General features: G+C 41.9%; 1 protein-coding gene across 6 annotated transcripts in view; it reads right to left on the bottom strand.

Annotated features, from left to right (window-relative positions):
* Positions 1-27,417, bottom strand: part of IL1RAPL2 (interleukin 1 receptor accessory protein like 2) — a 401,853-nt gene that overhangs the window by 186,882 nt on the left and 187,554 nt on the right. For all 6 annotated transcript variants that reach the window (XM_064518225.1, XM_026123130.2, XM_026123131.2 and 3 more), the window contains one exon: positions 8,259-8,532. In XM_064518225.1, the coding sequence (XP_064374295.1) occupies positions 8,259-8,532 (274 nt within the window). The remainder of the gene's footprint in view (positions 1-8,258; positions 8,533-27,417) is intronic.

The raw sequence follows: 27,417 nt of genomic DNA, 5'->3' as shown, positions 1-27,417 counted from the left end.
ATACTAGATGTCCCCAGAGCTCATGTTTTACAATGAAGAAAGGTTATGCCATCATGATTCAAAAGAAACAACTGAGCAAAGTCAATGAAAGGTAACTTTTAAAATATTCACATTAATGATAGTTTGAAAAACATAGCTAGGGATGCCTCTTCAGATTAACCATCAGGAATGTAGTTCTCACCACAGGCACTTAAAAGCAAAACTTGTATTCCTCACTGTGCGTTTATCCCTTGCACAGAGTTTTCAGGCTTCCCAGATACTAGGACAGAGAGGAAAATAGGTTTGGAACCAGCAGTTGGGCAGAATTTCTCACAGCTGGGTCTATCTGACCAAAGCCTACACAGTTTGAACTCAAAGTTGGATTTCAACTAACGTCCTCGTTACAGAGGGAAATGCCACACAAAAATGTCAGAATGTGCCTAGCATAATACAGCCCACGACAACAAGGACCTGGTTTGAAAATTCAGGGATAATCTCTAGTACCATGTTTCTTAACTCCCTCTGAGACAGTTTGAAAGAGTCTGAAACAGACTCTTTGTCTTTGAACAGTCCGAAACGGGCAAGAACAGGCCTGGTTTGCACATGGGAAGGGGCAGCAGGAGCTATTTTTTTTCTAGTTGCCTCCACATACACAAGCACTGGTCCTGCTGATCTTTGCATCTGGACAAAAACAGCCAAAAAACCACCAGATCACCAGACAACCATTCCAACAGGGACTGCTCAGGGAAGGAAGAAAAAACTCCTAGCTCTTGAGTTGAATCACACAGGTTAACAGTGCTCCTTGTCCTTTCTAAAGCCTCCAAAAATGTTAGTTAATATAAAAAAGTATATGAAAATAAAACACAGAACATAGAAAAATGCAGAAGTCAAAAGAACATCAAACTATCTCAGTATATCACACCAAAGTTCATAGAGCATCTGGCCTCTGCCAGCTTCCGCACACCCTGTTCCAGCCAAGGAATTCCTGTAATTGGCTGGTTTGCTCTGAGGGAAAATTTCTTTCTCGGCCTTAAGTATTAGAAGGCAGCAAGTTGCCCTGAAGTTTGCTACTTCAACTGACTAAGCTCTTTTCATTTATTTTTTAATAATTTTCTATCAGAACTCTGGATATTACTGTTAAATTATATTGCCTCACTGAAAAGCCCCATTACAAATGACATAAATCTAAGGCCCATGGACAACTGCTCCAAGCAAAGTATTAAGAAATTCCCTTTCAATAATTTTCTATGTGCAATACCCTGCTTTTGAGACCATTTAACATTTCCTCCTTTATTTTTTCCAGCCCACGCGGTGGGTGAATCAGTGTATCTGCTTCTCCTTGCTTTTTTTTATTAGACACCTAGCAAGCAAAACAGAAGTTGCGTTCAGGATACCTATTAGATTTGTCTGCATTGCTAAACCTCCCTGATTTTGTTGCCTCAGGGAATAAAGCCTGTGGAGTTCATTCTTCTTCATGTGTACAAGCCCTATTTATATAAGCAAGGAGAGAAAGCAAGGCCTCCTCAGTTTGTGTAAGGGCAATTGAGCACGTAAAACAACAGATTTGTTATTATCTGATGGGGTAAAACCAGAACGTTCTCATGACAAAACCCCGACGTGAGTGCCATTACGCTGATCTGCGGAGAGAGCCAATGGAGTCCTGCAGATGAGTCTTCCTGCTTGTGACTTACTTTAAATGCCAGAAAAGAAAAAAATATCCTCAGAGACCACTCATCAAAGAACAATTTAATTCCCTTTGGCTCTGTCCCCTCGTACTTTGGGTGCGAGGATCTCCTTAGGCAACCTTGTACAACCTCTGTCTGGGCATTTTATCTGTGCACTCGCTGGGGATGCACAATGCCATCAGCTGACACACTGGGTTGCAGCTGGCTTTTGATGTGAGTTTCAGCAGGAGTGGTACCTGGGTAAGAACACTGCCCTCCTCCGATCGTCACTGGGGCAGAGCAGGAGAACGAAACTCCCCGGTGGGCTGGAGAGGAATGGGCTGAACATCATCTTGGCATCAGAGCTCTTGAAGACAGAGATGACTGCAAGAGGAAGCAGTTGCTCCACTTTGCATCCTCTTTCCCCAAGGCAGGTATGAAACCCACCACAGGATGTGTTTCTTCTGCGAAGAACTAGTGATGTCGAGCCCAAGAATTAATGACGCGGTACAGCACGTACATGTACTACATGACAGACCACTGGGACTAGTCAATAATGCCAGTCAATCAGTCTTAACAGTGCCTAATGCCGTGATCTTACTACTAAGAAAACTCAAGGATACAGTGTTCTTCTTGTGCATGCCACCACAACAGGGAATCTCTGGATGCCCTCCAGCCATCCATTTCTGCTTGAAGCCCTGACTGTCCCTACAGCTTTCATCAATTGTAAACATTGGCTTTCAGAAAGACAGAGGATGGATATCTTCCCCTTCAAAGCCTTAGAGAAGGAGGGTGAGTGAGCACAAACCTACATACCACAAGGGAAGAGAAACAAATCTTTTTTTCTTTCTAAGTGTAGGTGTCAAAAGAACAGATAGAACTGATTTTTCTCAATAAAATAATATAATCAAAATGATTTGCAGAACCACCATCAGTTTTTACAGGATTTTAGACAGAAAAGTAGAAATATTCTGATTCTACTTTCCCTTCCATTTTGATAACACCAAAGCATTATATCTCAGTAAGTTAAATTTTATTTTATCATGAATCATATTGATTTTATATTGTATCTGCTCTAACACTGTATTCAAATCTTGACTACTACATATCACAGGAATTTTGTTTATACAGAATTCGTCACTTTCAGTGTGGGAAAAAAAGCCCACAGCACTGATCAGCAGAGCTTGGGAAGACTAAGCCATGCCGAGCACATGCCCTTGTAAAAAGTGGGAAACATGCCTGGCTTCCACCAACATGCTTGGAATGCTACAGCAGTGGAAGCTGACCACGTACCATCTTCCAAGTCTGAGAGCTAGCTATGAGATGTGCAGCTACTTAGACATGCTCCTCTTGGACATCTGATGATCAAAGACACTAGGACACTAGAAAGGATCTTTATACCTTTTCAGAGCAAGTTTGTGGAAAAAAGCACTTGCCAGTGAAGTACATGGAAGGAGATACTGGATTAAACTGGAATTACACCACCATTTTCAAAGGGATTTAAGATACAAAGCCACCTTTGCCATGAACAGTTGAGCACTGGATAAATCCACAGTGCCTGAACATTACACATTCTGCAACGAGAAGATACTGACATCAACAAAGTGAATGATCACATTCGCATGCATATTGTAAGAACCATGAGATTCAAGAGGTAGCTGCAGAGAAACTGACCTTACCCTACACATTTTCACAGTGTAGTGTAGTTCAACTTTCCTCTTTGGTCTTAAAGATTTGAAATAACTTTTCTTTCCTATTGTTTGGCAGCCAGACTTTCAGGGGTCACAAAAAAAAGATGCAGCTTTTCCTGGGAAGACTGGCCCATACCACAGCCCTTGTAGGCATTTGAAACAAGTCCTTCAGCTCCTCTCCTTCTAACATTCACTGAACCAAGGGCACAAAGGCTACGTTGCAAATGAAGTGTTATTGACAACACCTCTAGGCTGTCTGAATCTCATTTTGATTTCCTGATCATGTGCTCCACAGGCACTCAGAAGCCTGAAGGCTTAAAATCCACTATCAGTCTATTTTATTATTGCTCAGAAAGTAATATCACAATATTTCACTGACGGCCCAACGAAAGCTTTATTCTTCTGTGCATGCACATAACAATGCTGCTCTGCATTAAGAACTGCACACATAGTGACAAAGTAAGGCAGAAAGGATAAACAGATTTCCTAACTTCATTTGTTGGTGGTTCTCTGGCATCAAATGCTGGTATTAAAGATCCGCAGGCTTATTTCCTCATATATATTCAAGGAGCCCTCATCCCCTTGTTGCTCTGCATCCTGTGCCTAAGTCTGGCAGCCCGTCTAGGGACCACAAACATGAACCTTCTCCTTTCCTTGCACCCCTCAAGGCCCAAACTTCTTATCCTCCTCACACTATGAGAATTGAATTATTTTACTTCACCAAGGATTCATTAAGAGCAAATACACACTATTTTTACCACATTCCTACTGCTCTTGCTGATAAAGCAGTTACTGCAGTTCAGTTTATTTTGGAGCTGAGCCCAGTTAGGAGATGAGACTTCAGGTGTAGTATCCTACTGACGACAAAGATGCTGCTAAACTTTCATGAGATTTCTTCCCCAGATCACCTGCTCTTCTTTCATCATCATAAGATCTAAGTAGGCCCAGTTCTTATTCCCCCTCTAAAAAAATGAGGCTCATAACACAGAAAAACAAACTTATTTTTTTCAGAGAGTAAAAGCAACACATGATCTGGCAACTGAACTTCTTGCACACCCAGAACTTTGAGGCCATCCTATGCATTTAGATCATTTTAGTTTCCATGTGTTTTCCATGTGCTCTCATCTCTGAAACCTTCTCAATCCAGGGTGCTGATGTGAAAAATCCCTGCAAAATGAACCTCCGTAATGAAAATGTTAACAATTTTAACTAAGTGTACCACTGGTGGGCACTGGAAGATTAATGGCCTATCCAGGGACTGTACTCCAAAGAGGCCTCCAGGATGCAGCATTTGCATATTGCACCATAAAACTGTGATACAATGTCCCAGCATTTATCTGGCAGCTATAACAACACACACATCTATCTGTCAATCAAGACCCCTTTTGGATGCCACTGGATCTTGCTATTGTAATATCCCTGATCTGGCACAAAAAAAGGCATCTGTGAACAAACCAGTCCCATGGAATTCACACAGATCTCCTAACATACCTGATGTCCACCCTCATTTAATTCTCTGCAGAAGCAGAATCCCATAATACACCACAGACACGCTGAACACGGCAGAAAAGTACCATACTTTGGCTTGCATCTCACTGTCAGCTCAATGTCAAAATGTATTGTGAGAAAAGGGAAGTAAGCTTTAATGCGACAATAAATGTAAGCAGTGTGTATTCCCCCCACTACACACACACACACGCCTATGTGGCAATGGGTTAATAAAGAACAGGCAACATTTAAAATTATGACATCAGAAATTTTTTGCCTGAAGCAGCAATCTCTTTCATAAATGCTACTCTGGTATTAATTTTATTCAATATTATGGGTTCATTTACAGAATAGACATTATGATTATTAAAATGACATTTCTGTATAAGAAATAATTCACTGGCACGTGTAATTATTGCCCGTCTCTAAATCACTGTCCTATCTGCCTTTCCTTCACCTGCTCATAGCCTTCCTCCTCAAGCACATTCTGCAAAATTCCTTCCAGCTCCTCTAAGACACTCATGCTGTGACCCTACAAGCACCCATTAGCAGCCAGAAAATTGAGCTTCCTGAAAATCAGTGGTTTTATTCGAACTCTGAAGAACCTTTTCAGCAAACAGAAAATCCACTGAAAAGTGCAATTACCACTTTCCCAATACAATTTTCATGTTTGCCAAGTTTTTTTGATTGGGGCAAAAGGTAACAAGTTGGGGGGAGACTGAATTAACATAAGTGTTGCTATTACCAATGTCATCCTTTATACAGCACTTGTTAAAAACCCTTGGCATTCATTTCCTTTTTTCTACCAGAGAAGATCTCCTCAGATCAAGACTATATCCTTCCTTGCACATAAAGAGCCATAAACTCTTCTGGGAAAGGGACCTCTCATCCCCACTTAGTCTGTTTAGCCTAAAGAAAATAATGTTCTGTGAGGCAGAGAGTGGAGCTCAGATCTACCTTCCAATGGCAATTTTCACCATCACATTCAAGCATCTCACTCCCTTGCTCCTTTTCTCATAGACAAGTAAAAATTTCAGACAAGAGGCTTGAAACAGTTGTTACTGTAGAGCCTGGCCAAAGGGCCACAAAAGGTGGGGTCACCCCTCAAGCCAAGGCTTCCCACATCCTCCTTAAGTGGTCACAAAGTCAGCAATTTACATCTACATTTCTTTCAATTTTCTCTAAAAGAACCAAAACACAATTTGGGGGGTGTTTTGGCAGGAAAAAGTGAAAAATTTGAAATTTATCTTGAGCCAAACACATTTTTCTCCCCAATTTTTTTCCATTCAACTACTAAACCAGAAGAATCAATTATGCATGTGCAGCCCTAAACCCAGTGTTGCATACCAACAGACACAGTCATCTCTTCGTTTCCACTGCACTGAGTTCTTTCTACTAGTCCCTATTCACTCAGTTTACAAAAGAAAGCATTTCTAACAGAAATTGTCAATATTTCTGGAAAATGAAATCATATTCTCAAATTATTGCTATCATCTGTGACCTTCTAATTCTCACAAGGCAGGTGATCCTGGTTAATGACTAAAACACAAACATCTGCTTACCAAAAAAACTGGATTAATAGTACTGAAATTTCACAGTTAGTGGTGTGGATAGTCCACCACAGACATGTGATTATACTTCAGAACACTATATCTAAACCAATTTTAATGAAATTAAAATAAATTAAGATTGCTATTCCCTCAGCTATTTTAAGCCACCTATAATTTTATAAACAACAACAGCAAGGACACACTACCAAATTTTTGGAAGAAAAAAAAATAGATTAAAGGAAGAAATGTGGTCTTTTATGTGTCATTACTATATATAATATTCTGCACTCCTACATATATCTGAAAAAGGCAAAAATAGCTGTAATTATATAAGAAAGTTTTAGGCTAAGCAGCAAAACTACATAACTGACAGAGAAGATGATATTGCTGTGTAATGCCTTCCAAAGAGCATTTCATATAGCTTTATCTGAAAAGGAGGAGAATGCATGTATTATTTAAGAAATTGCCAATCTGTTACCAAAACTACTTTGTAACGTAAATGAGCAAAGGGGTTTTGAAATTTCTCAGATAAAAGTATGTCCCAGAATTTGATCCAAGATCAATTCTTTGTTGTCCACATAGGATTTGCACAAAAATTTCCAAGCATATTGGACTAGTAACTTGATTATCACAACAGCTACTTCTTATGAAACATGTGCAGCTCTCCTGAAACATATAAATCACTGTCTTCCCATAACATTTCAAAATCATGGAATTCACATTACACCAAACCTGTGACAGAACAGCCAATAAGGGTATAATAAACTTCAAAGGCTACCTCAGAGACTTAAAAGTTTGGCAGATTCATCTGTTATTCAGCTTGCATGTTGGTCCACAGTACAAACCACCGCACAACACACAAATCTGTGATTTTAGTAGCAGTCTTCAGGATCCGAATGGCTAGAGGCAGGCTGAAACAAGGCAGTAAGACCCAGCGGAGAGAAAGACTGAGCAGCTTCTGGGCTCTGAACAGTGCTGTTATTTTGTTGCAAATATTTGGTATTAAATTCATCAAATCTGTTTCAATATGGAAGAGCAGGTAAGCAGGAGGCAAACTTCGTTCTCCAAAACTAAATAGTCTAATGCTGAATTGTATAAAGTATCTGTAAACTCCTTTAATTCAAATCTGTATCATTTAAGGGGTATTTATTCATTTTTAAAGAGTTCTCATTTTTTAGCCTACCATGTCAGGTATAGAGGTGGTATCAACGTCCACATGATGGAAGTAATTAACTCCAGCACATGCTTAATTAAAGGCACATGAAAGAGTTCCAACATACTTCTGAGACACACATTTAAGTGCTTTACTAAACCAGGTTGGCCTAAAGTTAATGACAAATCATAATTGTATATTAAACATTTCTTAAAAAACAGAGACAACTTTAATTCCCTATGGCCTAAACTCATCAGAATCATTCAGCCGTGTCTAAACTCTTGGATAACTTTCAAAAATGAAAAGTATCCTGGGTAAAAAATCACAAAATTACCAACTTTGAAAACTCATTTATGATTGTCATTTGTCACTTAGAGGATATGAAAAAGAGCATTACTTAACCAAAAAACTTAATGATTTGTTTAAGAAATATCCAGTTCTGAAGGTTCATAGCAAACTTTGCTAAGAATTTGCTAATGTTGATCTTAAATAAAAAAAAGGTAAAGAAGTGAAGTCACATGTTTAATTATAGCTATTGGAAAAGGTAACTATAATTACAAGGAAAACCGTAATTTTAAGACACAGTATCAAGGTGACAAATACAATTACGAGGAAAAAAAATAATGCGTATATATTCATTGGCAGAATATCTCAATCCTGAGAGCTAAATTTAAACGTTTCTTTAAACAAAACATTCTATACATTCTTAGTTACATTTTAACACAATACCCACCTTAGCACACACGTGTAGAAACCACTGTCTTGCAACTCAACCGAGTGAAACCATATTGAATCTTCATCCTTGCTCATCCTAACTTCAGAAAATATAATGGGTTCTTCTAAATCTCCTTTGTTTTTGTACCACATAAGCCTAAGACCTGTGCTTTGGGCCATGCTATAATTAGTTCTGATATAGCTGTAGAAAAGGGCACATTTCACTCGGACTGGTTCACCTGCCAAAGCCATGTATGTCTTGAGATCCACTGACCAGTCAATGCAACCATCAACTGAAAGCAAAACAATAATAAAGAAAGATTAGATACAGATATATTTTTTCAAGATAGTGAGAGGCAGCCTGTGAAATGCAATGCAAATAATTAAAAGAAAAGAACCTTTATATTATAGCAATGTGAAAAATCCAAAGCAGCTATCAGCACTTAAAGAGTTTTATAAATCTTTTTAAGTTACATGTAAATGCAAAATGTGTAGGCAATTAACAGGGCACATTAGGCCTACTCAATTCCATTTCTTTAGAGAGTCATTATTTTCATACCCAAAACACTAACTCTTTAATAAATAATCCAAGCGTTTTCACCTTAACTACTTGACCCAATAAACCAGTTTTGAATTCTCTAATTTCTTGCTGGAGGAAAATACACTTTGACATCCGAGCTCATTCTATGCCTCAAAACTTCTCCATTCACCTCTGCTAATTATCTGCTACATAAAAATATCAGTATGAGATGTGACATATATCATTTCATTTTCAAAGCAGTTTCACATAGCTCTTTTTTCTACACCCTACTCAGACTGCAGAGGGAAATACTATATACAATGGGATAAAATTACAACATGCTACCAATGCAATCAAGCTGAATAAAGGAACAGTGCAAACATGAAAGGGGATCTTTTGATGTTCTGGTCAGCAAAAACATTTGAAGCACTTTTCTTGGCTCTAGAAGGTTTTACACTTCACTTGATCTTCACTCAATCAAATGTGTACTTTGTATAATTTATTGCTCATATCCAGCTATATGTAATTGGAACATCTTTAACCTTGATGTAGTTATCTCAAATTCAACCAACTACAGTTCAGCTTGCCTCTTGTGCATTTCCAGTATCAATTCTCAAACTCTAAATGTTACATGCTCTCATATACTCTTTATTTCACATACATCTTCAATAGCAGCCACTCATTAACTGATTTTTATTTACTTCCTAAACAAATGTACAGACCCAAAACTGTACACATGGTGGAATAGTAAATGGGGTCCTTTTCAGTGGCTTGTACTACCTCTTAATTATGTGCTTACCATTTATTCAGGCTTTTCCCAAATCCTTCAAGTCTAGCCTGGGTAAATGGAAGGCTCTAATTTCCACATTGCGGCATAGCAGCTTTAATTATACTGTGACCAGGTGAACCAAGTAACTGAGAGACGTATTTTAAACTCATTCATAATGTTCACTTTCCTTTTGCATTTCTAATACAAACACTTCTGTCTTGGAAAGACACACATTGGTTCACGAGGTGACAGGGCAGGAATGGAAACTCAGTGCTCAGCACACTCTGCTTCCTGCGCCCACGGTCAGGAGGGCGCTGGGGAGCCACGGGAGCCGGGCAAGCCCGCGGCACAGCTGAGCTCGCCCGGCGCCGCGCAAACCGCGCTGCCTCCCGGCCTCCTCCAGCCAGCCCCCCAGGCAGGCGGCAATGCCGCTCCTGGTGCTGCCCACTGGCTGCTGGCTTCCAAGAAGAGAGCCCCCCCTCGAAGGTATGTACACCTTTTTTCACTACTAGCTTCGATTTTTATTTCTGTACTCCTTTTGTTGCTGATTTAAAATAAAACCTCTGCTTCTTGTTTCTAACCGCAACTCTTATTGACAAGAAATGAAAGGCTGGTAAAAAATTATCGACTTTTCTTCCTTTTATTGCCACAATAGCATTTCTTCCTCTGCGTTCTTCCTCTCACAGCTTCGTCTTACAAAGAGCAGGACAAGTTTGGCTAATCGTTACTTGAAAATCATATATTAAAGTGTTTGGACAGTTCAGGTATTTTTTACTGTATCCCTTTCATATTTATAACATCCTTCAGATTTCATATGGCATACTTCATCAGCACATTATAATTCAAACCATCTCTTGCTAGAATCACGTTAAATACTCCACTCACCTACCTCTGCTATGGTGTTATACAGACATGGGCAACCAGCAGCAGAGCTGGAAGAAGAACCCAAATCGCCCAGGCCTACAAACCCATCCGATCTATTTTTTACATTAAAACATGGTTCTGACATCATAAATGATTTTATATAGGTGGCTTTGAAGGTATTTGCAGTGAGTGGGTATCAATGGGTTCTTCACAAAAGCTCTGTGCTTTTCCTAAGCTCTGCTCTTTAAGCTTCACAATTAAAAGCACTGCAAAGCTTGCAGCCTTGTTTCCTCAGCATGGGATGTGAAAGGAAATGCTGAGCTCCCCAGACAGCTCACCCTTATTCTTCGGGACACACAGACACTCTCAAAGGCACCTTCTTCTGCTGTGATTTTGCAGAGTCACACAGGTGTAAGCCGAGGCGTAGGCTGACATGAATAGGGGTGCCCAAAACTGGAATTCAGCTCCAAACTAATTCAGGCAGTCTGATTAATTCTGTCAATCTTTCGTCAATCTAATCATGTCAAGCCATCAAAGGCTTTCAAACCGATGCTGGTTCAGCAAAGCCAGATGACAGTAAAGAGTACCTGACCCTAAGATACACGCGCAAACCTGCGGTCAAGTGGAAAGGTGCCAGTTTCCAGGTACACCACAGAGCAGTCGCAATGTAAAAGCTGTTAGGAAGAGTTACCAAGTGCGGTATTGACCTAATATGGAAATCCAGCTTTGGAAACTGAAAACACTGCTCTTTCTAATAAAATATTTCTCCCACATCGACAGCTAACAACTTATCAATGCACAGCTCAAACAAATGTTAGGCATCCTTCAGCATTGCTCCATCTGCCTCGTTCTCTGCTTTCATTTGAGAACTTCTCACCTCCAGCACATGATTCTCTATCACTTCATATTCAACATTCCAGCTGCTGAAGTATACAAAGCACGCTGGAATGGATGAAAGACATTTAAATAAAGTTGGTAATTTACAACCAAGTCATTAGACTGGCTAAACTCTGTGTGTGGCAGCCCCCAGCAGGCAGAGGGAGACCGTGGGGCTGGCTCACGTGGAGTTAACAAAACTCTGTTGGTCGACCCTGGCTCAAGATCTGCATCTCAAAAGGAGAAAAGAAAGAAAAGCACATTTTACGCAAGATCCATTTTTCCCATTAATTGCACCCGATGACAAGGAGGGTCCGACTGGGAGGGGAGAGGAGCAGCAGCGAGTGACAGGAGCAGGAGCCTGGGTGCTGCAAGCGCGGCGAGGGGAACAGTGCTGGCCCGCGGGCCATCTTCACGCAGCCATCGGGTGCCACGGGGCACTCCGCGAGGTGGAAATGACAGAGAGGAGAACAAACTGGGAACGGAGAGACCATTTCCGATGGGCTTTGTAACATTTGCCGACATCTGTGGAGGGGAGAAGCCTCGCAGAGCACCTCAACTAAAGCTTAATTATTGAAGAAAGACTCATCAAACAGAAGATGCCTTTTTCTGCTCGCTCTTTTGTTCTTGTTAAATACAGTCGAGAACGTTTCCCTGCAGGAAGCTGTGGAGGCTGAAATGTAGGTCAGGCTCCCTGGGCTGGCGGTGAAGGGGCTCCCAGCGGGGCCGCCGGCGACGCACCGGTCCATCCGCCCGGAGCGCTCTCCAAGCTGCCACGGCAACTCGCTGGAGCTGCTTCGGTGGAGCTCAGCACTCCATGCCCGAGGACAAAGTTTGCTGTCATTTCTGTTGGGCTGGCTCTCAACGTGTAATACAATCAGGGTGGTAAGGAGACAAAAATAACGGCATTAAAGAGAGGCACTTCTTACATAATAAATGTATATACATCTATTCTCTGCTACCCAATAATCAACTGATCCTTAATAAGTGCCTGATTGAAAGCTCATTCAAATCAAATCCCTCTATTGTGGGTGTTTTTTAGACATTTTCAATAAAGACAATTATCGTAAATATTCTCTAGAATTTAGACCATTGAGAGGATATAGAAAATATCCCCTTTTTAGCTTGGCTTCCTAAGGAAATGAGCCTTCCCATCAGTCTGTCCATCCCCCAGCTCCCGTCAAATAACTTCCAACCCCAGTGACTAAATGCAGCCCAATTTCCCAGCAGATTAAAGGGTTGCAAGGCGAGGGCCCTGCGTGGGCAGCTGCGGGACCCCGACGCGTGCCGGCAGCCGGGGAGCAACCCTGGTGGACGCCTCAGGCCCGGACGCAGGGGGCCACCAGCCCGGGGTACCCCTGCCTGGCCGGGGGCGCAGGCGGCAGCGCGAGGCCAGCGCCCGCCCTGGTGGTCCGCGGGTCACTGAAGTCCTCTGAGCGTCCTGGCTAGGCTACCGCAGCCTGAGGAACTGAGAAGGAAGGTCTCTCACATTTGTGAAAGAAATCAGAGGTTAAGCTGCCCGACGGTAAGTTACTGTACTTCCATGGCAGCAATCATCCTACAGCGCGCACGGCATCTCCCCCCTCCATTTTCTGGTAATTTGCCATTATTCTTATTTTAAATACATCTAGTTGTCTGGGGATTCTAGATGCCTTTTAACATGAACCATAATAATTTATGAGCAATTATAGAAGAGCATGTACATAGTCTCTGAGTAATTTGTCTTTCTGCTTGCTGTCATATAAATAATTTTCGCATTGCGAATCTGCCTGTAATAATTTTTGTAAGGATCTGTCACCTACAGCAATTTATAGCATGGGCTTGTTGAACATGTTTGCCTACCTTGTTACCTGAAATCTCATTTTAAATTGAAATAATCTTCAAATAAATAATTAAAAAAAAGATATACTAGCTAACGCACTGAATTTATTGCTCCACATAGCAAGCAAATGCACTGCTGACTGTAAATATTTAGTCAGAAAAATGTTCCTCTGATGCAGGAGTTATATTTTTGTTTCTATATTAGCTACAGAGCAGCTGCTCTCCTCCCCGATTCTCGCACTCAACTGCGCCGGGGCCCGTGGTGGCAAGACGAGCCGACTGAGCACCAACAGCAGCCGCAAACCCCTAGCCCTGCTGCTGGCTCCCGAAACGCTCCGAAATGCAGAGATGCTTTAGCCACTCGGAGAACACACTTCCAACAAAACACCCGTGCGGGTACGGATCATGCTGCACGCTCTTTACAGCGCCTATGGCACCTGCAAAACAAGGCAAGGCCGGGCGCTGCCTCTCAAGCTCCCTCAGCTTAGCTGACCTATTGAACCGCAAGGTCCGACGATACTCTCACAGCAATCAATAAAAATCTGCCCTACAGAAAGACGTCTGAGTCTCCATCTCTCCTACTCCCTCTCTAGCCTCGTACAACCCTTCTCCAACCGGATCCACTGGAGTGTTTTGGCTCCACAGTGTGCAATTACAGAAAAAGCCTCACGACAGCCATTTAAACCAACCAAAACAAAACAAAAAAGAAGATTTCCCTCTCCCCAGATGGCGATGAGGAAGTGATGGGGAAGAGCTCATCCCAGCATGGACGTCCCGCCCCGCGTGCTTGGGGCACATCCCCGCCTCAGGAACGCCTCCTCCCCTACTAGATTTCAAAAGCAGTATTAAAAAATTGTAAATACCCATGACTTACACCAAATTTGGTACACAGAATTAAAGCCTCAGATTGTGCAGCTTGAAAACTGATGTGGTTTGTTTACGGTACATACAAATACACCCAACTACTGTGCATTTGGTCCACCAACAATAACGGGTAGATACAGTCAGCGAAGGCAGAAGTGCCCAGTTTTACAGGAGAGAAGAAAAGGCTACAATGATGGCGGTACTCCAGAGACACGGTAGAGGACTGCCGCTGCCTTCTCCAGCAGGAACGGAGCCAGCCCTCAACAGCAAGCAGCGAGGAAAAGAGGAGGAAGCTAATGCTAAGGGTCAGTGATGTTTCTTTTCTATGAGTTACAGTCTCGCCCTTCTTTTATTTTAGCCAAGCAAATGCTAGTTTTTGATTCTGACTATACACATATATTAAACTACATTTTAGAAAAACTCGAATATATCCCCTCAGGGACACAGTAAATCAAAAATCTATCTGTAAGAGATGAAGACCATTTAGAAAACTACCTGCAGTCCTGAGAGAAAAATAAGTTTATCATGATTCAAGCTGGGTGAATCTTGCCAATGTTTCTCCCACTATCCACAAATAATTTTAATTATATAATTCATTTCTACCTCAGCAACATCTAGATTCACCATCATTAACCACGAGTCTGTTCTGCTGCAGAAACACAAAGTCAAAAGAAAACGATCACACAAAGACTGCGTACTTCCTCTACTCTCATCTCCATTTTCTGTATGCTTTCTAGCAATATTGAGACTATTGACGTTTACTGGTTCAAATGTTTGGGATTTTCAAGTCAGATAAAGGTGCAAATATTTCACTATTCTGAAATGAAACAGCTATGAGTGCTAAGAAACTTCATTTGATTTAGAGATACACAGGTATTTCTCCAAAGCTGGCTCATAAATAAGTAAAAAGATATTGACTTACATAGGCTGAATTTTTTCCAAATTTTTATGAAAACTTCAGATTTCTATAAGGTGGGCCAAGAAAACTTTAACAACAATTTGCATATGCCTCATTCTTTTTGACCAGCTTTTCTTATGAGCCACAACCCAGCTCAAATGTCAAAGATTCCAGCTGAACACTCATAATTTCCTTTGAGGTCAAACAAACTGTAAATATACACTGCCAGAGGTCCAAACAACAACCGATTGCACTGGCCTGACTTACTTATGCATACAGAGCTGGAAGCATTTTAGTCTCACATTCAAAATGCAAAAGAAAGAACACTGTTGTAGATCATCAATCTGTAAAATTCTCTAAGGAGAGAAAAAAGCAGTCTGGACCCCGAACAAACTCCCAGCTTCCAGGAGCCACAGCATATTAACGAGGTCAGGACTTAGAAATTCTACTTGAAGAAGCAAAATGCTGAAGTTGTGTCAGTAGAAGTTACTGGGCAGGGACGTTTCATCCCGTAGCACTTGTCAGACCGGTGCAAACCGATGGCTCTGGCGCCAGCTTTTCTGATGGCACCGGATCACAGGGACTTTCAGGGATACTTGCTGAGGGGGAGAAGAACAAATCACCGCCAGCAGGTAAGATTTTGTTGGAGATAGGGAGCTCTGAAACACGTTGTGTGATGGAAAGGAAATCTCTGGTCTCCTCCTGCTCTTTACTACCTCTTGTGAGTCCGATGTTCCTGGAGACTGATGGGCCTGAACCGAAGTGCCCTGCCGAAGCTCTGCTGGCTGCTTTCAGCTTATCGCTCTGCTTAATAAAGAGGAAGAGAAAGGAGGGCACTAAAGCAGCTGTTTAAAATGAAGCATATTTACTCTAAAAAATGAGAGTTTGGTGACCTTGATCTCGTAATCACTTCAATATCCGGCAGGTTTTCAAAGAGTCTTCATTGAAGTAAACAGTGTAGAAATTGGAACTTTACCTTGTGACATCCCAGACCTGTTTCACAGCCACAAGTTCAAAGCATGACTGCCAGTCTCTGCTGTGCCCTCAGCCCCTTGTGCAGCGCTCTCACAAATGCCCCTGCAGCTCCGATTTCTCTCCTACAGGCGTCAGGGAGGTTGGGAACAGCTGGGGAAAAGTTCATTTGCAAAGCTCCCATCTCCGCCCAGCTTCAGTCGTTCCTCCCACGGAAGTAAAGCCAAGTTGGTGATGTGCAGTGAACAAGCTATGCAAACAAGCATCTTTTCTTGCTTGTGGATCATCATTTCTTCAAAGTTAGTCATGAAATAACTTCATTAAATTAGCATATCTTCCTTTTTCCTTTATCCCACTAGCAAAGGAACATTAAATGAAACCTGCTGCTTACACTGGACTGGCCAGATCAGACGCATGACGTTACGCCTGCTCTTGGATTGAACAAGTAAAAAAAATCTTGCTGTTAAAACTGAAATTTAAATGCTATAAACAAACAACACCTCTCAGACACACAACAAATCAGTGTGAACACAGGTATGGACTCAATAAACACTGTAAATGAGCTGTTCACCCAGATCTAGTTTCATTCATAACATTTTACTGTGAAACTTAATGCTGCTTTTTTTCCTTCACTTATCTTCATTCATTTATTTCAACTGACTTCAAATATAGAGCACTTCTGTCATGACTACTATTTGGAAGGTTGAATTTTAACATCTGAACAGCTGAACCCCAATATTTTCCAATAAGAAAGGTGATATAATGCTCAAAAAATCTACTAAAAAAAACCATTTCCACTTTCCAAGGTTCAAAAAAGGGGGAAGATCTGGCTTTTTGGGGCAGCTTCCACACCAAATATTGCCATTTTTGTTAGCTCTTTGGATCCCTGAGGAAGTCAATGGAATGATGCTAAAGCATTCTTGACCAAGATTTCTTCCAGTGTGAAACAACTGCACAAAGACAGAATTCCCAACCTCTCTGATACTTCTTTGGTGCACACAACTATCCTTGGACAAATCAGATACACACTGGTTCTCCTTGTTTTCTTTTTCTAAGAAAAGGGATAACAATAACTGATGTAAGTTATGAGTAAAATGGATTGAAAATATTCCATTGCACTTTTCAGGTAAGGAGCAACACTCTGGAAATACTCTCCATACCTGGAGGCATATGCAATTATTCTTGTGAGTGGTGCTGACTATTGACAACCTCTTTAAGGACACTCTCTGAGACAGTTTGAATGTTCTCCAGCCAATCACATTAACCAATGGAGGCTTTTGCACACACTGTTCTCAAGTCTTCAGCACCATGCAAACTTTAGGAACAAAGCTGAATTCATTTTAATAATTGATGAACCTTTTTTCATGGCAGTCCCTTTGAATAAAGTTACCAAAAGTAAATGGAAACTAGATCCCAGATCAGGTAGCTGCAGTCTCAAGTAATCACACAGTTAGGAAGCTCTATATGCACTGCTTGTTATTCCCAGCAGGGAAATGTAGGGAAGAACCGTGAATAATAAAAAATTAAAATGAAAGGAGAATGAAACTCTATTAACTTTCTGGCCCCTGTGAGGCAGAGGGACTGGTGTACATGCAATAAATTATTTTATGTTCCATATGTCTTTCAAGTATGTGGATAGCTTCAGTTGCCCTCTGCTTTGAGGGCACAGCCCTTCTGAGGTCAGACTAGGTTAGGAAGATGGACTCCCCATTGAATACACCAGGCTAAATTCATTTCCTCGTCACCTGCCGGGGGGGTGGGGGTGGGGATTCTCGGGCGACACAGGTCTGCTGTAAGGGCTCTCTCACCGCGCTTGCCTCCTGGCAGAGGCCAAAAACTTGACAGAAGAAGAGAGCAAGGGGACTGTCAGAAGAGGCTTTGGATAATATCACACCCCCACCATGAGAGCAAAGGAGGACTCAGCAATCATACACCGAGACACCTCAGCAGGGACATTTCTGGTCATCCAAATCCCCATTTACCATGGGAATGCATGCCTGACCAGCGTGACTTCCTGGATAAGGGGAGAGCACGGGATTCATATACCTTGACTTCCCCAAGGCCACTGAGCAGGAGCCTGGACTCCAGAGGCCCCTTCCAACCTACATGATCCTGGCACTCAGTCCCACCACCGTCAACGCCCTTGCTAGTTACAACTCGCAAGCACAGAAAGGGAATCTCCTTTGTAGAAGCACTTGGAAAAGAGTTAATGCTTTCATAGAATTCACCTATCTAGGCGTGCATGGGAACACGGGAGTGTCACTCTTCGTTATATTCTCTAACCTACTCATTAAGCATCTCTTTTTATTTTTTATTTTACAAAGTTATAGTCAGGCAGCCAGAAGATTACTAGTTCTCTAGCAAAAACACAGTAGTTAGAATGAACACTCTGGATCTTGAACAGTTGCAAACTATTTGATAAACACTTTGGAATTTAAAAAAAGAAAAAAAAAGAAGAACGTGCAATTTTAAATTGGGGCTTGCTCATGAACAGAAAGGAAGAAGTTAAGCTCACTTGAACTTATTTGCAACAAATACCTAGCTTTGGTCACCTGCTTTGTCTCTACCCATTTACCATCGGATACACTTACCATTTGACAATTGCTTGCCATTCGTGGTTACCTGGCACGGAGCACTTCAGCAGCAGTGAGCCAATTAGCATTTCCACTCACATGACGAGTGGACCTTTACTTGAAAAGGTTGTGACCCACACTCCAACCTACATCGTAATTTCTTCTCTCATTTCAATTCATTAGCTGCATGTACACAGCAGAATTTGAGTATGAAACTCCTGCCTACAGAACCCACCAAACCTCATTTCAGTAAAACGAACACTTACAAATCAAAACTGTATTTGCTTTACAGAACGACCATGGATAGAGCTGTCAGAGAGTTATTTGACTAAAATGTGCCTGTAATATCGATAAAATACAGAGAAGTGGCTTCAGAATGAGATTTTTTTAAACAATAAACATTGTTCTGAAGACTTTTGTTTCTATTTAAAATAAACAAACATTAAACTATCCTTCTTACAAGCTATTACAACTAAATGTAAGAAAGACAAAGGAAATACGACCAAGAAATGAATCTCTACAAAAGCTAACTGTGCTACAGATATCTCTCTCTAGGTAAAGCACCACGCTGTAATGCAATGCTGTGCTCTGCAACACAATGTCTCACATATATTTAAGTATGCTTTCACCATATAAACACACTTTTTGTAAAACCTATAAAACCTGTGTGCAACAACAGAAAAAAGAGAATTCACCCAGCACCACCACCAAAGCCAGCTGTACGCACCGCAGGGCGTGTCCTCCAGCGCAAACCGGGCAGGTTTACTGAACAACCTGCGGTATCCAGCCCCAGGGCCGCGGCGGCGGGGCCACGTGGTCCTCAGAGGGGCAGCTCGCTGCAGAGGCACGCTCACAGAGGCACTGTGTACTTCCCCACTTTGCCCCCAAACTGTCACATCAGACCAGAGCCTACAGCTGGCTGAGCCACCACGGGAACGCACACTGCTTTCAGCTCGCGCACGACAGTGACGATTTATCCTTAAATACGAACCATTATGGAACAGACAGACCCCAAATCAGCCCGGTTTAATCCTGGGGCAGGACACTCTCGGCAGGCCGCGGGGCACCCCACTCCCATCCTCCGGGACATGAGGTGCTCCGGACCCAGGCCTGGGCCCGCTCGTACCCCATGCTGTCCTCACGCGTCACCACAACTGCACAAACCAGCAACCAGACACACTTTGTGTGTTACGAAGCAGAAGTGACTAACTGCAAATACTTTATTACTAATACATAATTTGTCCCTGCTCAGAACAATACAAACCACACCGGACTGTGTTTTCGTTACAGGCCTCCTGTCCCCCGAAGGGCCCCACACAGCTGCCGGGCGCGAGGCAGGAGGGCCGCCGGGAGGCACCTCCGCGCCCAGCAAGGCAAAGGCACGGCTTGCGAGCAGAGAAATCATCCAAAAAGCCTCCACCTGTATTCCTGACATGCCAGAAAAGAATATTAAAACTGGGAGGACTTTTTGATTTAACGTATTTCTTTCCATGTGCACTGACCGGTTACTCAACATTCGGTGCGGAGATGGCTTATTTCCTCAGACCTCCTTGCTCGCTCCCAGATTCTCAACCTAATTCCCAGCCACCATTTACTTTCTCAGAAACTGACTGGCATAACAGATTGAGGACATGTGTTTTAAGTAATATTTTTAAATAACTAATACTATGATGTGGCCCTGAGTCAGCTGCAGTGCTGAGGTGGCTGGGCCCTGACCATCTTCTACAGCGAATGCCCCAAAGACAATCAGTATGTTCTTATCTCAAGAAGCCACATTTTAAAATAGGGAAAATCAGAGCATTAAGTTTTTAAACAGAGAAAACCCAAAGGGATTAGGGAAGACAGGATAGAAGTAAGAAGCTAGATGCCTGCTTCTCCTTCTGCCCATCTATTTAATTCTACCTAGTCAATTTTATTATTATTTTATTAATTTTTCAGTTCATCTATCAAAGCAAAAAACTGTCATCTGTCCAGCTCTGCATCTGAAGAAAGAGGAAAAGGACTGTTCCTATCGAAAGGGTAAATACACACGAGGTATGTGTCGTGGACCACAGCCAGGGAAAGGAAGTGAGAGGTCTCAAACAACGTAACACATGTTCCAGAGGTTCAGAAAATTCACTTATAATTTGTGCTCCTCGAGGTTAAAGCAGAGTTTGACGGCAACAGATCAGTTCTCTTTTTGTGAGATACAAGGTCTAGCCTTAGAAGTGCTGCTGGCTTTCAACTCCCATTGAGGTCTGAGTGCAGTATGCAATGCCAGTACTTTTGGACGCACACCTCTACAGCAAACCTTCTTCGTGAAAGGGGAAGGAGCATGAGAGAGAGAGGGAGAGAGAGAGAGAGAGAGACAGAGAGAGAGACAGAGAACAAGCTAGAACTCGGGGTATGAATTGGAAAGATTGAAAAAATTACAGATGTCTTACAAACTATGTTAAGGGCACTGCTGATAAAGAGTTCTTCAGAGATGCAGACACTTGCTGTTGCATTTTTATTAAAAATAGAAGCATCACAAATGCAGTCATTCTCTCATGTGTCACTTGTAAAATAAATGATATTTCAGTGTGAGGCTGACACGGTAAGAAATGCAATTATGATGATTTGCATATTAAAGACATTATTATGTCTTCATTACAAATATTTCCATCATGATGACTTTGAACAGAGTCTTTGCAAACAGAAATATAAATATACTAATGCTAGATTTCACATAATCTGAAATCACGCTGTGTCAAGTTGTCAATTTTAAGAATTCTCCTAAACTGCTACAAATCTCATTTAATCTCTTTAAAGACTCACCCAATTTTATACAATTGAAAGTAACCACTGCTTGTAATGTGTTAATTTTGTTGCACAGTGAATAATACAGTGCCAGAACCCTTCCAGCCAACCAGTATTTTTAAAAGCTCTGCTAAATTTTCAGTCTCCATGACAGCCTGCCTAGGGCTGCATAAACCTTTACAATGCAATTTCTTGCTATTGTTTAATACTAAATATTCAAAAATATGTCATCAAAATGATGAGAACTGGATTTTTTCTTCTTCCCTGGGACTGATCAGTGTGCCTTCAGTAACAGAGATCAGTAAATAAAACCTCCTTTATGAGCTACAAACTTAGGATAGCAAAAGGCATTGCTAATGGCCCTGTTGGTATTGCACTGCTTCTCTGTGTGGCAGCCAGATATTAGAAGAGGAGAAATCGACTCAGCAGGTATAAAAGTCCCTGCACATATTTGCTTCTATTTGCATATATGCAAACATGGTGTCAGCACTACAGAGAGCAGAGATAACCTGTCTGAAGGAGGGGAGGAACGACAGCAGTGTCTCACTAGACCCAAAGGCACAGACAAGCAAACGCAAACACGGAAAGAGAAGCGGTTGGGGTTACAACTCTAAATCTCAAGAAGATTCACAAATTTTCACTACATACACATGATGCAAGCTAAAAGAATATGATGCAGCAAAGAGTGGCTTTAAACCCAGTTTTGCAAACTCTATATTAATTGGGAAAAGTTTTCTCAAAATCTTACGCGTCTTCAAACTTCATGCTGGGAAAATCAGTTAGTTCTAAATGACAAGTGTAGACTACATGTAAAATATTCTGAATTTTAGGTTCCCTAAACTACTGTCAACCCAACATTATTCCTGCCTACCTTGGGTTTTTAAATGGAATTACATGTAGCCTGCAGCTTCAAATCTAAATGAAAAATGTAGCTCCAATTGAACCTTAGGAAAAAAAAAAGCCAAAAGTTAATGAGATTTAAATTAGTAACAGCCAAAGCTTCCCCTTAAAGAAAACATTATCGATTTTAAAGAGCTACCTAATGAAAAAGAATGGCATTCATTAAGACTTTGCATGAGCGACATTAGAGATTCATTTACAGTAATAAATAAGGATATGCTTTACAGTGAAATGAATCAGCTGAATTTATGTACATATATTTGATGAGTTAACTACACATTCCTTAAGCCTTTAATCACAGTTTCGGTGAACTGCGTGTTTATGGAAGCAAACAAATTACAGCTGCTAGGGCCCAGACCATCAAAGATAATTAAGTATCCATTCCCTACAAGAGTAAAACACCTACACACCACTGGGGTTTATAATCCATTCTTCATTTGTAAAATGGAGATGGATACTGTTTCCCTTTATTCTTTATTAAAGAATATTGCCATTTTAAGCTCAAGTAAATAATTCTCAGAAAAAAAAATCTCCTCCTATGAATGCTGTGAGGTTTTTATACGATATGTACACAAAACAAGTATTAGCAGGAAACGGCACAGTATGCATCCTTTGTGCATTTCTTACAGTGGTAGAAAATTTGCAAAGTTCCTTATTTCCATACATTTTCATTCCAATGCAATTTTACACCATCAAAAAGATGCTTTAGCATATAACTACTGTTCAGGAATTTAATTGTGTAACTCTAAGATCTTTAAATATGGAACATTGATGCCAATGCATGGTTAATTACCCGGCTGCATTTGCTCAGCTCCCCTACCAAAGCCAGTTGCTCCTCTGAGAACTGCTACGAAGAACAACCACTGCTTTCTTTGAAAACAGAAGTCCAAGATTCTCCGAGTCAAGCAAGTTTCAAATGACTTTCAAAACCAAATGATTTTTACACAAGAAGTAAACATGTCTGGACCTAGTCCAAACAGAATCTCACCTTGTAATTAAAACTCCAGACAAAACACATCAAAAGAAAAGCTCATTTTCTGAGATATTCAAAAACACCAACACTTTAAACTGCCTCAGCGGTCTGAGTTCCCTCCGTGTCAGTGACCACCTCCAGGCCAGCCCAGAGCACCGCAGTCCCGGCAGGTCCTCGGCTCTTTGCCAGGCTTCCCAGCTCCCCGCCTCGAGGGCCGGTGCCCGCTCCTGCTGGCTATTCGAGCTGTGCTCACAGCGCCTCGCAGGGGCATCGCGGTGACACGCGTGGGCAGACTGAACTTCACCGTACCAATGGCAAAAGGGAGCGCTTAGTTCCTGAGAAACCCTAAGGAAGATACTTCTCCCACGTACATTGAAACCATGAAAAAACATAACTGCAGTTCTCTCAATGAACCAAGTAACCCATTCGCATCTCTCAAACAGATCCTGTGTATGACAGGATAATAAAGGACACGTAAAGGTCCCCCATACAGTACAAGCAAGCACCATGATCCCAGTAGAGCACTGTTTTTGCAGTGCAATATCATCAAGAATAATTTCACAGAGGAGGGCATACTTGTTAAAGCATGTCTGAACAGTTGGATTAATTTTTGCTTTGTTAAAGCCGAAGATATATTTGGAAAGAGATTAGCCAGAGAAAAATTATGCATTTATTTTTAATAAAAACATTCATATCCATTAATTTTATCTGCTGCAAGACTGTGTCTTGAACAGATTCTTTAAGGTAACTGAATGAAACACATCTGCTTCATGAAACTTAGAATTACATCTGCCTATTTGCAAACTGCTTTGCAGATCCATGACAGATCTCCTCCTCTACCTTTAACATCCTTCTGTTGTCCGCCTTTCCTTGACTTTGGCCATCCTGTCCACATTCGTGTTATGATTCAAGGCAAGACTGCAGCTTTGAATCAAATCCTGCTCTTGTCCCCGCTTACCTCCCTCAGAGCAGTTCACAGAGCGGTTTCGGTGTAAGGAAACCACATTTCCTCAGGAGGAAACCAAGCCAGGCGCTCTGCTCCAGGTACACACCAGATGCACTCCAGCCCAAACGGAAACATGAGTCCAAACCAAGGGCTGGTCTTCAGGGAACTTCAAAGCAGATATGAAGCTGGGGACATTCAATCCCTGGCATCAGGCTAACTCTGATTTAAAGTAAATCCCCAGAAACCACATACAGTTTGGATGTAAAGGCTTCTGCTCCAAATTTTCTGTTCTAACGATCTGCTCCTACAGCTCCAAATTACTTGCGGACATAGGTCTAGCCTAGGGTGCCCCAGGATGTGACTTTATATTCATTTTGAAAGCGATATGCTTCAGACTTCATGCATTAAAAGAAGAGCTCCCAGAGGCAAGCGAACTCTCAAACACGTAATCCTTGGTAAAAGCTTTCTGTGGAGAAAAGAAAATTGTAAGTATACTAAGTTGTTTTTGTACTTTGTTCTTCCCTTTCTTTAATTATAAAGTAAATAAATAATTGTGGGCACTGTGTTTGTTTCTAACCTGTGGCATCCCCTAAGGCATGACAAAAAACCATCAGTGTGACTGAAAATGCAGGAACCGCATCCTGATTGGACCTTAAGGGAAATAATAAAATCTACCCAAACATATTTGTTTCTCTAAACTATATACTTTAGTTATTTTCAAAGAGCTGGAGTTCAGTGTAAGCCAGTCCTCTCACCCCAGTGAGACCCGAGAACACTGGCAAGATGCTCATTAAGGACCAGGATGGCTTAGGAGGATGGTGATGGGGCTGAGAAGGGCCTCTAACACCAGTTCTGGTTTAGATCTTAGCAAAAAGGAGTAAAAATCACCAGTGGACAGAGGGCATCAACAAGCAGTTCAAACAGTGCTAAACTGAACCTAGCTTTTAAGGGAAAACAAAACAAAACGACCAAACAACCCAAGCTGCCATAGTGCTTTTCACTTCCAGGATACACCAGGACAAGGCTAAACTTCACAGAGTTGCTCTTGCTTCTATTCGCTTCCATTTTTACCTGCATGATTTCCTCGCGGTCCTTCTGTAGCTGATCTGGAGGTCACTTTCTGACGGGTTACGGACCGCAGCTCCCAAAAGCCCCCTCTACAGCCTGCCTCCCGGCGAGCCAGGTCGCACAGGGCCCAGCCTGCTAGGGCAGCACACAGCGCTGCAGCTCGTGCTAACAGCCTCTGAGATGCTCCCGACCACGGCCCACCTTTAATGACAAGACTTTAACACATCACCTCTGACTTCCAAATCTTTCAGGAGTAACAAGCTTCAACAAGCTTTTGTTTTTGGTTGTTGTTTTTGTTTTTGTTTTTGCTTTTTGTCTCCAACGCTCTTTCTTTTCATTGTTTTGACCCACAGAGTTTCACTGAGTTCATCCGTACTTTGTACACCAGTAAAAACTTCAAAACTTGGACATTTAAACTTTGCTTGCCTCCCCAAGACAGCCCTCAGATGAGTTTGCTCTGTTTTAGGAATTCTAGTGGGAATATGTACAACCAACTTGCCCTTTTATTTCTGCCTGTGGGAGGACTGCAACTTTTCTTGCAAGGAGACAACAACTAAAAATATCCTGGCCGTACATACCCAGGTGTTCCTAGTGGAGTGCTTTACAAGAGAGCGGTATTTTGGGGGGGGGTTGGGGAAAGCTGCTGTTTGCAAAGCGCTGATGGACTCATTCAAGCATTCTTCATGTCTGTAACTCTACCAAGATTGTTTGAGTTTTGACAAAAGATTCATAGGCAGATGAGATCCAGCATTGTGCTCTTTAAGCTTCAAACCACAAATGAAAGACAACTTCCTACAAAAAACAAGTGGAGATAGTTTCTTTGAGTTTTGCCAAGCCTAGGCTTTCTCAGCCAAATGGTGAAGACCATCTTAACGTGGCCTTCTCAAGGAGACGCCGCATGTCCACTGTTCAGAGGCAAGATTCATATGCTAACAAAATTCCATGGCCATTAAAGATGCGCTTTCAACTGTGATCTTCTTTTGTTAGGAAAAATGGTCCAGTACAGATTTTGTCACTGAGCTTTGAAAATACTGACGCTTGCAAAGCAACTATGCTAATATGACATTTTTCATCTTCTTGTTCTGTACTTTTATGCCACTTAACAATGAACCATAACAATTCCCTCACAACCCTTAATATTGGCCATGTGACTACTTGGGAGGCTGCTTTTATATTACTGTCACTGTGCTAGTTTATTGTCATTTATTATATAAGTAGAGTGCCCCTGCACTTTAACCTGACTAAATATGCCATCTGGCCAGTAGTCTAGTTGATACAATATTAGTATAATAAAAATGGTTATTATAATAGTATGCTAGAAACAAACCATTTAAGGAAACTTCACTTCTATATATACAATGTCCTCCATCATTTCTTACAAAACATGCCATGACAGTAATTTTAGCACACGGCACAGCTACTCCCCTTCCTCCCAGCCTCAGCTCTTTCTTGTAGCATCCTGAAGGAGGTTAAAGTGGGGAAGTACCAGGAAACGCTGGTAATTAAAGAAATAATATCTTGCTATGACACTGAAAGCACATTGAGAAAGGGGACAAAATGGACATCCTTTCCTAACTGTGCACGAGCTTTCAAAAAGCCTAGACTCTGCAATTTAACTATGCAACCATCTCTTATTCTCAGAGCAGGGAAGGAAGTAAACTGACATTTGTGCAGCCTCCGAGGCTGGTGGGGCTTGGACTAAGAGCACTTGGTCATCTCCTCTGCGGGATTACAATGTATGTTCACTGCTTAGCAGGCTCAGTAAAAAGCAGGGGCTGTGCTGTCTGAGATGTTTATCAAACATCTAAGGAATGTACAAGCCTGATAGGGAAAGCAGGTTAAAAAAAAAAAAAAAAAAAGGAATAATTATCCCTACTTCCTAGAGAAAACAGAAAGATTGAAGCTCTAGGGCAGGAAACCATCTTCATCCACAGTAAGTCTTTAAAAAAGACACTGCTAATGATGTGCAGTCCCTGGTTAAGGCAATGGCAGTGATAAGATTTGAACACAAAGCTGCAGACAACAGTTTTCATTGCTAGAGCATCCTGCTCACCAGCCTCCAGGCTGGGAAAAAAAAAAAAAAAAAAAAAAAGATGAAAAGCAAACCTAGTCTGAAATCACTGACCTTCCACTTTAACTTCACCTCAGTTCTCAGAGCCTGAGAGCAGAGCCCGCGGTCCGAGCTGACCCCGCGGGGTCTCCGTCAGGCGCTGAGCCCTGGGGCTCCCAGCATCGTGGCCGTCGGCTGCTGGACCCCCCGCCGGCGCCCGGTGCACCTCCCTCTGGGCACCGCTCCCCCGTGCCCGTCCTGGCTCACCCGTGCCCAACCTCTCCCAAGTTACCGCGACTTTGCTAC

The sequence above is a fragment of the Dromaius novaehollandiae genome, chromosome 11 (assembly GCF_036370855.1).
Source record: "Dromaius novaehollandiae isolate bDroNov1 chromosome 11, bDroNov1.hap1, whole genome shotgun sequence".
Lineage (NCBI taxonomy): Eukaryota > Metazoa > Chordata > Aves > Casuariiformes > Dromaiidae > Dromaius > Dromaius novaehollandiae.
This window is presented reverse-complemented; position numbering and strand designations above follow the sequence as displayed.